Here is a 12,985-nt window from a genome sequence, read left to right as displayed (position 1 = left end):
CCTTCCTGCTTCAGGGCAAAATGAGTTATGCTCAGTCTTACTCATTGCTTAAACCTGCCTTTGTCCTACCAAAGTACTAGCCTTAGGAGTGCCAAAATATGCTGGTAAGGAATGAAAACTTTTTTTTTAATTGCCAGAGATTCCCTGGGGGTATCAGCTGTCACGATCCTCTCTAGGCTGCTGGGCTGCTATTAAGTTCCTCTACTTACCCCCCTTACTGCACCTCTGAGAAGGAACTACTTACTACTGGAAGACTTAAAGAGCAGACAGAATGTGCTAGAGAGACGGAATTAACAGTCCTACCTTGACATCTAGCTTGGCCAGGTGTTGTAAAACCCAGATGCGATGGGACCAGGCATTATAGTTGCTTGGGTATCTCCCTGCTGCTTCACCACAGACCTCCATCTCCTCTTGTATTACTTGCTGTTTCCTTTCTGCAGGAATTGTTCCTAAGTTTCCTTTGGTCACAAAGGAAGGCAAGGAGGTTTCCTGAATTAGCTGTTGTAGCACCCATCGTCTGTTAACATGGCATGTGAGAAAGACAATGAGGCAAGAACATAAACCAGAGAGGAAAACAATCAAAGTTTTCTTTGTTCTTAATTTCCACCCCCAGATAATGCAAAATAATACCTATGAGCCCAGGTTTTTTTTTGGGGAGGGGGCAGGGGCGGAAGGATTGTTGTTTCATTGTTTTTGTTTTTAAAGACATTCTTAACTTTAGCAGCATGGATTTGGGGCGAAGGTGGGGGAGAGAAAGGACAAAGAGGAAAGCAAACCTTTCTAAAATGTTAAAATCTGTCAAAAAGAGAATGTTATCAGTTTCAAAATGACAACTCCAAAACTCCATTTGGCCAGGAAATGTAAAGCCAGTTGGTGTGTGTGGGTATGCACATTGGTAGTGGTGGCTGAAGGTGAGAGGATGTAATTAAATGGCTGCTAAATGTGAGAAAAGGAGTCATGGCTCATGTCTTTATTATATGTTCATGCCTTGCCCTATGTGTATTTGCTTGTTTGCAAACAAGAAGCTGCATTAGAACAGCTTTCATTAAGCAAAAATGTTATAATATAGTATAGAATCTGGACAGAAACAGATAGAATTAGTGAGACCATCACACAGGCTTTAAAATGTCTTTAGCCACAAATTTTCCCCTTGCCTATTTAAGAATTTCATTAGCATACATTTAAATAAAATGTGCTAAAAAAGTCTCTATCCACTTAATGTCTTTAGTTTTAATAAATATTTCTCATAAGAAAGCATACTTTGAGATGAAAATTTCCAACCTAAAGGTACAAGAAATTGAGTAGGACACCCATTTTCATATAATAGTTTTTTACTTAACAACAAAAGCTTGCTTTATAAAACATTAGAAAAGCCAATAAACTGACAGATGCATATTTAATAATCTCCTTCCTCTGCCACCACCCCTTTCCAGACCTCTATATACAAAACTATACATTTCTCTGAAGTCTGCTATCACAATTTCTACTAAGGGAGAAAATACAACTGATTTTATGGTTTGGAGACAGCTGATATGCCAGGCTAGCTGCAGGCACGATTACAGCTAAGATACCTTGGAAGATCCTAAAAATGCTCAAGATGTAAGTAAAGTTTTAAGTGGCTTTCATAAACTGAGAACAGACTTCTTCAGAGAATTTCTCCTCTGACCCTAAACAGCATGCTCACACCATCTCATTTTAGTCAAAATACAGTAATTACATGGAGTCCAAGAGGAAGATGCCTCCAAACAGCCAGGATTTTGAGAAGGGTTCTTATGTGCATTTTGGCTATCTGACTCAGGCTTTTAACCTAAAAATATTCTTTGCATTTATGGTCTTAGCAACTTTAGCTCAGCCTATACACCACTTACTTCAGCTGTTCTTATTTTCCTTATTTGGTTAATTTTAATAACCATAACCATTACCACCTTCAATTTTACCAGGAACACACCTGAATGAGTTATAAAACTTCAGTTACTCATTATAGTTGAATATCTAATGCAATCTCCATGACTGCTTCAGATAGTTAATTATAATGGCTAAAAATTGAGTGTTTAATATGTGTCAGGCACTGTAGTAGTGTTTACATGCATTATCTCATATAAACTCAACTATTAACTCTGAGATAGGTATTATTATTAGTCCCATTTTACAAATGAGAAAACTCAAGCTTGAAGTGATTAAATGATTTCCGAAGGTAATACAGGTACCTAGTGAGTGATGACATCCAGATTTAAATGTAGGGAACTTGACTTTAGAATTCATACTTTGAATCAATATGTGACCTTGCTTCGCACTGTGTTTTCTCTCCGGTCATTCTGAATCCTAATAAAGAATGGTATGGTGTAAATTAACCATACCTGTGAATCCAGTATGGTGTAAATTAACTATACCTGTGAATCCATGTTTCTGGACTCTTTGGAAACTTAGTTAAGGCCAGTTTTCCCAGATATAAATCCTTAATTGGATTTAAAGTACCAGACAGGATCAGCTCTTTTCTGTAAAAGAAAAATAAAAAGAACCATTACTTTATTTTTCTATCCAAATGTACTGCATGACTATTAATATAATCTCATTGAGAAGCAAATTTCCAAGAAAAAAACACCCCACAAAACTCTCATACATGTCAAACACAGTAGTCAAGAATATATTCGTAAAATCTTGAAATAATAAGCAGAAAAAGCTCTAAATCAATAGCTCTAAATCACAAAACCTACAGATACAATAAAAAATCAACTGCTCTATAATGTATTCCTGTAGGACTCTAGCTTGAGATAAAATTTCCAGTCACACATGAACTCAAAAAGTACTCTATCTCAAACAACTGAGAAATTAGTTATGATGTGCTTTAGAAAACTGTGCTAGGCAACTCAAAAAAAGAAAATAGCTTTCATCATGACAAAGTCACTGATGTCAACAAGCCATGTGAAGATTCTGAATTAAATTATTTAATGAAACGTGAATAGGAAAATGAATTTAGTTACCTATTTGGGAGATGGCAAAGGGGTTTTCTGGCTTGTCTAATTTCCAAAACTTACAAGGCCTGACATCAGTATCTGTAGGGTAGATCCATTACAAGTCAAGAATTGCTCTAGCTTCCTAAGTAGGACTTGATATAGTGCAGTTCATTACCAAAAAAATACACATATTACACAGTATGATTGAGATGTTAAGAAAAAAATAATTAAATCATTATCCTAGCAAAACTATTTTTATTTTTGAAATTTTCCTTCTAACTTTCCTCATATGCATCTATATTTAAAATAATTTTATATTCTGTTCTTATATCTTAATAATTACCTCATAGTTCTATATAATCTCTCAAGTGAACATTTTAAGTGATCAAATAGTTTTCATTCAGTAGCTAGGCTGTAAATGAATGACCTTCTCCCCTGTGAATAGATATTTAGATTGCTTCCAAGTTTCTGATATTCTAAAATAATTCTCAAAGAGCTTTGTGCTTATGACTTCTTTGATTTGTACTATTACTTAGGATAAGTTTCCAAAAGACATACTGCCAGGTGAAATACTGCATGGCTCTTGATAAACTAGACCACTCATTTTTGGAATATAAACAGAATAGTAATGTGAGTTTGTGTTGTTTTAAAACTGTTTGAAGCTTCAATGCAATTATTATGTCATGTAAAATGCTCCACCGATTTCTCAAATACAATTTAGGTTTAGATATAATTTATCAGATAACTTTTTGAAAATAAGTTTTGATACTACTTTTCAATGTGTCTATAATCAGAGGCAGTAGGTAGATTTAATTCCTAAATACATTTTCTTTCCAACAGTAATGTACTACTTCTAAATTTTTATTTGCTAAGAATAACTTTTTAATGAAAATACTAAACAAGTGATAATACTGGCACTTTACAATCATTTTTAGGTCAGCAATTTCACTCTATAAAATAATTTGAAGGGATACCGAGAAGGTTTACAAGCTGCTTTAACAGATGGATTTATTGACTATTTTTCTTTCAATGTACAAGAAATTTGTCATTAAACGAATATTTAATCCAATAGCCAATTACTTTTGCAGTCCTAGATCCTTTTTCTTCTGAAATCAGTAATGTTTTGTTCATACAATAAGTTGGGATACCTATACTATAAAAGGAGGCAAAATATTGCTCTATGTAATTTTAAGTACTTTCTTAAAGTAGGGTCCCTGGCTACGATAGCATCATCTGGAACTTGTGAGAAATACAGACTCAAAATTCATCCCAGACCAAGTGAATCAAAAACTCCAGTGGGCCAAAACAAAGTGTATTAGCAAGTCCTCTAGGTGATGTACGCTAAAGTTTAAAAACTGGATCTCTGCCAGTGTTAATTTTACATTTACATGCTCTTTGAGGCTGAAGCAAATCCAACTGGTTTTCAATGTGAAAATAAAATATAAAAACTGTTCTTGGAGTTATTTCTGAACAGAACTTGTCTCTAATCCTAATGTAACAGAAATGTACACATAAATTGGATTCATCAAATGAATCTTCAGCTAACAAGTTTGAGAATGATGTTAACATCACAGGTAAGAATGCTACGTTTTCTAGAATTTGACATTTTCAGTGATGGAGAATTACACTATTTTGTAAATGGAAATACCACCACTAAAAAGAGAATGCTATAAATAGAATGATGTCATTTGTTTCCAAAGATTATCTATACACTAGAGTGATGTGAAAATAATAAAAGCTAGATATTTTGTGGCAAATTTGGGGGGGTAAGGTTAGGACTGTAATCCGCGAGTTATCTTGGGGTAAACCTGGCAGCCACATGCGCCACCAGCAAGTATTCTTGGGGCAAATGGGAAGTGGATTAAAACTCCTCTTCATTTACAATTGCCTACCTATGTTCCTCCATATACCTACAACTAAGGAGAAATAATCAAAATTTTCTTCAAAAAAGAAGTCATGTTATAACTGAATCTTTACAAAGTATGTTAAATTAAGGGTGCTTTCTTAATTTACTTTGAACAACAAAGTACTATTTGGGAAGATATCTAAGCTTGAAACAAGCTCAATCACTTGTATATATAGATACTTAAAAAGATCACTTGATAGAATCATAAAAAAAGCAAAATTTTAATGTAAATTTAATAAATATTCCTGGGGGCAGGACTGAACATTTTAGGTGTTGGATGTTGTCATAAACCAATTTTTTAAAGATTTCTTGAAGAAGAAATATGGTAAGTGGTTAAGTTATGGCTATCGCATAACCTAGAGATACAATAAAAAGTCAACTGCTCTAACATATTCAAGTAGGAATCCAGCTTGAGGTAAAATTTCCAGCAACAGATGGAGTTAAGAAGTGCTGTATCTCAAACAACTTAGATATAAGTAGACATGATGTGCTTTGAAAAACTGTGCTAGACAACTCAAAGAAATAGCTCTCATGATGACAAAGTCACAATGTCAACAAAACCATGTGAGGAGTTTGAATTGTTTAAAGAAATGTGAGCAGGAAAATGAAGAATTCATAAATTAAAATGTCACGTTATTTTAAAGATGTGTAACTGAAAAATTAAATATAAGAAGACATTTGCTTATTTCATGTACATACTGATATTAGCCTAACTTTTTTTTGTTTTGTTTTGTTTCTTATTGAGGAAATGGAGTACTGCTTTAAATTTGAGGCAGCTTTATTTTCAGGCATAGTGAATAAGCTGTGTTTCTATATTGATCCTAAAGCCTTAAGTGGTACACTGCTTAGAGGAAGAAGGAATAAAGTAAGGGCCATCAAATAAATGTGGGAAAAACTAGGAAAGAAAAAGGCATTTGTGTTGCTTTGGGAGGAGAAAGCAGGGGTGGTAAGGAACAGTGCCATGCTACACGTGCAACCTCGTTGTGGGATGAAATTAAGTGAAGACTGACTTTTTTATAAGGTGGGAGAAGGGAGTAGACTACGTCAGTTTTAATAAAGAATTATAAAAGAAATGAGGTTTTTCACACAGATTTTTCAAATAATAAAAGTTACTCTTTTAAAATTTTGTGACAGATTTCACTTACCGTTTTAACAGTATTTAAAAAATATCATTTTCCATTGAAGACTCCACTGTAAGCTAAAATTCACCCATGGGAGCCTCTCGGAGTTACTAAGGTGAGTAGTGTGTTTTATCCCTTTACATGAGTTATTGTACTTTGATATTTCTGCAAAGTTTATCTTATTTTTTAAAGTTTTTCTGTCTTCTCTCCATCTCAAACTAATAGTTACAGCTTCTCTCTCCTGTCACTTTACTGAAGATTTGTAGGAGACCAGGGGCCATGTTGTATCCTGTCTATAGCTAAATCTCCACTGGTTAACCCGGTATTTGACACTTACTAAATACCGAATAAACAAATGTCATCTTTTCCCCCTCAATCTTCAGTTACTCTGTCCGAAATAATAATGATAATAAAAGTCATCCTCATAAAAATTAACATTTATTGAACACTTCTGAGTCAGGCATTGTGTTACATGATTTACATATATTATCTAATTTAATTCCCATGAGAACCCAAGTATGGGTTATATTGAACCATATGAAATGCCAATATTCAATTGTTTCTTAAAATCAACTTTTCATTTTAAAATTGTTTAAAATTTACAGAAAAGTTCTAAGAATAGTACAGAGAATTCCTGTATACCTTGGTCCCAGTTTCCTATATTATTAACATATTATCATGGTACATTTGTCATAGCGGACGAACCAATCAGGAAAGATTACTATTAGAAGTCCATATTTTATTCAGAATTCCTTAGTTTTTACCAAATGTCCTTTTTCTATTTCAGGGTACCATGCAGGATATCACATTGCATTCCACTGCTATCTCTCCGTTAGGCTCCTCTTGGCACCTCAGATATACCTTGTTTTTGATGGCCCTGACAGTTTTAAAGAGTATTGATCAGGTATTTTGTATGACATTTTTCTCATGGTTAGACTAGAGTTATAGATTTTTGAGGAGGAAGAGACCTCAAAGGTAAAGTGCCATTTTCATCATATCATATCACTGTTGATGTTGACCTTGATTACCTGGCTCAGGTAGCATGTGCCAGGTTTCTCCACTGTACTTTTTGCATGAAAGTCACACTTAGGGAGTAGGGAGTTACGTTCCATCTCCTTGAGAGGGGTTATCTAGTTAAATTATTTGGAATTATTCTATATGGCAGATTTGTTTATTGTTTCCTATTTGTTCGTTCAATCATTTATTTGTCAGTATGAACTTATGAATATCTACTTTATAGTTTGGGGTATAAGACAACATTATGTTATTTTATTGCTCAAATTGTTCCACTTTGGCCACTGGAATCCCTTCGACATATCCCCATCATATTGGTTTTTTGCGCACTTCCTTACTTTCTGGCTCTCTAAGATGTTCCAGGCTCATCATGTACATTCCCTACCCTGATCATAGAATAAGCCATTTCTCCAAGAAGCCCAGTTCCTTTTATTAGAGAATAGTGTTAGAAACAAGGATGTGGATGCTTGAATTTCATCATTTTTGATCTACAAAAACAATAATTTTATATAGTGCAAACTAGTATTAACTCAATTCTACAGATGAGGAAACCGAAGGTGGGAGAGAGTCGGTAACCAGCTCAAGGTCTCTAAGCTCAAAATGTCAAACCAAAAGTCAAACCTACATAAAATAAAATTACCAATTTAAATCAATAGGCTTGAGTAAAGGACATGAATCATCGCAGCTTGTTGTCAGCTATTCTAGTTGCTCAAAGATGTTCTGCTCACTCTATGTTCACAGACTGATTAAAAAAATAGGACATTATGAGGTCAACCTCTTTAAGTAATTCACCAATTTTCGAAGCAAATTCAAACCAAAAAAAAAAAAATACTTGTCATTTTTTTCTAGAACCAGCTGACTTTTAAACTATATGTATCACTCACTGTAATCAAAGGAGATCTGCTCAAAAATTTATTCTTGCCTGTATTTTTTCACCGAAGACTGTAACACCTATAAATTGAACTACCAATGTGTTATACCATCTTTTAGCAATTTATAAAATACAGTAAAAATCATTCAATTATTCTCAGAGTTACTGCAGAATATACCAACAATTAAACATAAAATGTTGAATCTTTGAATAGCAAAATATCTTTTAGGGTTGGATCAGTTTACTTCCAAAGTTGCTTGTTTTCCCCTCCAATGTATTCATGATTTTATGTTCTAATACGACAATCTTACCAATGCAAATTAAAATTTACTAGAACACATATCAACAATGCATTTTGAAAACCAAGATTTCCTTTCTATTCATCTAGCATAAAACTCTACTAATCATTTTACTAGAATAATTTCAAGATTAACTGCTATTAGCATAATTGAAACTAGATACATGAAACAATTTCCCTTTATAAGACCAAACCATACATAATTTTAAAAAGTCAATTTCAAAAGAATTTTTAAAAATCACCTAATTCAAATCTTTTATCTCACATAATGGAAACTTAAAACTTGAGAAGTTAAAATTTTGCCCAAAGTCACCTGCTAGTTAACTGATGAAAAAGGACTAAGATCCATGTATCTTAAGACTAGGTTCTTTCCTATCCTGAACTGCCTTTTAGAATGTACAATGAATAATATATACGTATATACGTATGTACGTATGTATGTATGTATGTATGTATGTATATGTATACATTATGCTAGTAAGAATCTTTTTTTAAAGGATTTTTAACTCCTCTTTGATGAGGCATATAAGAACATGAATAAAATGATACTTCTACTTCTCTATTATCTTCATTTCTTTCTCACTGAATTTAATCATTCTGCAAACTGATTATCTATTATGTGCCAGGCACTAGTGTTAGATGCTAGGGAAATAAAGGAAAAAAAAAAAAAAAACAAGACAAGACAGGGACCCTTCCCTTAAGAAAGCTCTCAGTTGTAAGTTTATAGTACCTTCCTAAAAGTCTCCTTTGCTGATTCTTCCTCATCTCGCAAACTTTAGAACAGCGCTGTCCAACAGAAATATAATGTGAGTCACAAACGGGAGCCATCTATGTAATTAAAAGGTTTTACAACTACATTAAAAACAAGTATAAAGTAATATATTTAACTTACTACATCCAAAATATTATAATTTCAACATGTAATAAATATAAAAATTATTAATAAGATATTTTAATTTGGGGGGATATGAAATCTGATGTGTAGTTTACACTTACAGCACATCTTAACTGAGACCAGTCACATTTCAAGGGCACAATAGCCAAATGTAGCTAGTGGCTACTCTACTGGACTGTGCAACTTAAGAAACCTGTAGTGTCCCAGGGCTTAGTCTTTGGACTGGTTCTCCTCTCTATCTATACCCACTTCTCTGGGTATCTCAAACAATCTCATGACTTTAAATACCATATATTTTCTAGTGATTCCCAAATGTACATCTGACCTAGAACTCTCACCTGAACTTTAGATTCATACACAAGTAACTAACCAGACACAAAACTAACGTCCTGAACTGAACTCTTGACTTCCAACCAGCAACCCCCACCTAAATCTACTCCTCTTCCAGATGTTCCTATTTCAGTAAATGGCAACTCCATCCTTTCAGTTGCTCAGGCCAAAAACCAGTCAACCTAGACTAGCTTCATTCTCTTACCTCCAATGCACCATCTGTGTCTTTAAAACCTGTTTATTAAATACAGTCAAAGCTCCTATAGTTTATAAAATACAGTGAGAATCTTAACTTCTCACTGCTTTTACCACCAAGCTCTACTTCAAGTCACCAGTATCTGTCACTTAAATTACTGCAACCAATTCTTAATTTTCCTAATCACTCCCTGTACCCTTACAGTCTACTTTCCATACAATAGCTAAAGTTTTAAAACCTGACTCCCAATTTCATGCTAGTTTTTGCTCAAATGTCCCCTACTTAAAACTGCAATACCACTCTTCCCATCCTCTTTCTGGCCTTCCCTACCTTCCTTTTCTCCTTTCTTTCTCACAGGATTTGCTAACACTCGATCTATTATATATTTTACCTATGAATGTCCTTAATGCTTTTCTTCTTCTACTAGAATAAAAATTCCAGGAGGACAGGGATTTTTGTTTGTTTTGTTCGTGGCTCTATTTCCAGTGTCTAGAACCTAACACATAATAGTTAATCAATAAATATCTAATGAATGAATAAATGCTGTCAAATATGTGAATTAAATGAGATAACATAAAGTTGTAGTATGGTCTTTAGAATATAGTAGCTACTCATAAACATTGTAGTCTATTCCCTAACCATTGCGGTGCTTTCCATAAAAGAAAATCGGAATTATGTAAATTTTTAAAGTCACATATCTCATTTTGTACTTTTCTTACTCTTCATTCTAAGTATCTAATCATTATTCAAAAGACAATTTTAAAAAGACATTTAATAGAAGTTACCTAAAATCAGTTAAATACAAAGTTCAATAGTTATTAAAAAACACTAACTCAAAACATAACCTTGCTTAAAATACAAAGAAAATTAAATATTGTCTAAGTCATCTATAAAGACACAGAACTATAATCAATGGCTCTTTCCTATAGGAAAATTTAAAATGCATTCACAATGTTCAATGGGACTTCAATTTTATTATCTATAATTTGCACCCTGCTTTCCCTTAGATAATGTGTTAGTCTAAGGAACCACTAAGTGTTTAAAAACACACATATTGTTTAACTGAAAAAAATTCAATGAAAAAAAATGAACCTGGTCTGAATTTTAATATTTCTATGAAATATTTTGTTTAAAGCTACAATGAGAATTAAAGAACTTAAGATATCAACAAAATGTGATCCATTTCCAAAATACCGAGTGCCAGAGACTTCATGTGATTAGTACACGAAAGTCACAATGTTAGTGACTGAACTGAGACTAAAAGTTCTTGACCTTGGATGCTTACCCTACACACTGCAGTGCTTCTCATATGTACTAACCAATGCCTTACTAACCAACCGATTATGCTGATTGCCCCTACCCACCTAAAAAGGAAAAAATAGAGGCATGTATCAAATGGTATACTGTAATTCAACGTAATAGCTTATATTTCAGGAAAGAAGTTTACAGAGAACAGACATAAACATGCAAAAGGGAGCAAAGTGTATATCAGAATTGTCATAGAGATATTTTAAAGAATGAGTATAAGAAATAAGTGTAAGATGCCATGGATATATGGTTTATATTTCATTTTTCAAAAAAACTAACAATGCATGGGGCTTACATGTCTTCGGAAATTTGGACAATTTCAATTTCATGACATACCTCACGTTCCATGCAGTGGTAAAGTCTGGGTTTAGAAGCAGCAGGGTGCATGTGACATCTATCAATTCTAAAATAAAGAGAAGTCATATTAAAAACGAATAGTCCTATCGTTTAAAGCTTGGCTTCTCTTTAAGGCCCTCTTTATTTCATTTTATACAGATATACAGCTCACATTATACTAACACACAAATATATATATCTCATGTCATACTAATTTTAATAATAGATACACCTTGTTCCAAACTGTCAGGGATAAGGAGATTATCTTTAAAATTTTCTCTACTTTAAGTATAACTCTTTTTAAAAAGTTGACACCAAAATAATTTTATAATATACCTATAAGAAGTAATCAAATCAACCTCTTCATCCTTTTAGTTTTTGGCACTAATTTTACATTTACCAAGGAAAAGAAATAATTTCTATACCACTATTCACTTAATCCCACAAATATTTCAAGAACTGACTGTGTAAATTTTCAAAAGAGGAAAAAAATCACTCATAATCCAATTTATTTCACACAATCCATTTCCATCTCTGAGAAGATTATCCTTTCTTATACATATTTTTACATAGCTATAGCAATGATAATATGAAATTTTGCTCTATGTTTTTCATTCAACATGGTTACATATGCATTCTCCTATATTGCTACAGTATGCATTTTTAACTGCTGCATAACAATCTCTTAATTAACTATTTTATTCTTCAGGGTGTTTACTGTTATAGATAATATTGCTAAAAACATTTTAAAACACACTTTTTGTCTCACAGATTATCTTCTGTGGATATATTTCTAGAAGTAGAACTACTATGTCGAACAATATAATTATTAGTATAGCTTCTACTAAGCATTTCCAAATTGTCCTCCAAATGGACTATATTTATTAATACTGCCAAGAGTTACATTAGTGTACTTATGTTCTCATAATTCTGACCTACATAATTATATTTTTAAAAATGTTACTAAAATAACAAATTATACTTTGCTTGTTTTAATTTACATCTTTATCTACGATTATTAATATGAACCATTTTTCATTTATTATTTTCTATTTTCAGCTTATGAACAACCTATATATATTCATTATCTATTTATCTATCATGGTCTTGACAGAATTCCTATATATTCGAATAAGTTCCATAAGCCTATATTCCATAGAACAAAATCAGTAATATTTAGACATACTGTTTTCTTTTTACTAAAACTAAAAAGAGAATTTTAGATTTAAGATGATCAACCTAGGTCATAATATTAAATTAAAGAAACCTCTACTAAACTCATATTAAATGCTAAGTAAGATAATAAAAATTTTAGTTATTTAGTATTATTGAGTACTAGGAATAAATGCTTTATTTACATTATTTCATTGAATTTTCATAATCACAGTCCAAGATATTTTTGATTTACCTTACAGATAGGAATACTGACATTTAGAGAGTTTAAGAAAATTTGCCTATTAGTATGTGGCAGGTCAGCATCTGACTGCTTTTAATAACTCAATTATACTGCAACTGAAATAATAAATAACTGGGGCATTCTCAGTATTTAAAATACAAATTTTTTAAAATCTAAAAACACACATAAATACATCCCTATAGTCATTTAAAAATATTCTAGCAAAAAAGAAAAACAATTATTCCCGTCTCAACTATCTTCATAAGAGATTAACATTTATTGTGAGCCTATGATTTCATTACTACTGAGTATACTTGATAAACAAGCAACAAAAAGTAGAATTAGCACATGTTTATATTT

At 32.6% G+C, this 12,985-nt stretch overlaps 1 protein-coding gene across 3 annotated transcripts in view; it reads right to left on the bottom strand.

Annotated features, from left to right (window-relative positions):
- The window catches only part of PTAR1 (protein prenyltransferase alpha subunit repeat containing 1), a 46,799-nt gene that overhangs the window by 17,641 nt on the left and 16,173 nt on the right, over positions 1 to 12,985 (bottom strand). For 2 of the 3 annotated variants that reach the window (XM_023537347.1, XM_011371294.2), the window contains 4 exons: positions 11,230 to 11,296; positions 8,895 to 8,950; positions 2,391 to 2,495; positions 304 to 517 (listed from right to left, as the gene is read on the bottom strand). In XM_023537347.1, coding sequence (XP_023393115.1) covers positions 304 to 517; positions 2,391 to 2,495; positions 8,895 to 8,950; positions 11,230 to 11,280 — 426 coding nt within the window. In that variant the 5' untranslated portion in view covers positions 11,281 to 11,296. The remainder of the gene's footprint in view (positions 1 to 303; positions 518 to 2,390; positions 2,496 to 8,894; positions 8,951 to 11,229; positions 11,297 to 12,985) is intronic. The other variant, XM_011371293.2, reaches the window with a different exon arrangement.

This window comes from Pteropus vampyrus, unplaced genomic scaffold (assembly GCF_000151845.1).
Source record: "Pteropus vampyrus isolate Shadow unplaced genomic scaffold, Pvam_2.0 Scaffold186, whole genome shotgun sequence".
Lineage (NCBI taxonomy): Eukaryota > Metazoa > Chordata > Mammalia > Chiroptera > Pteropodidae > Pteropus > Pteropus vampyrus.
This window is presented reverse-complemented; position numbering and strand designations above follow the sequence as displayed.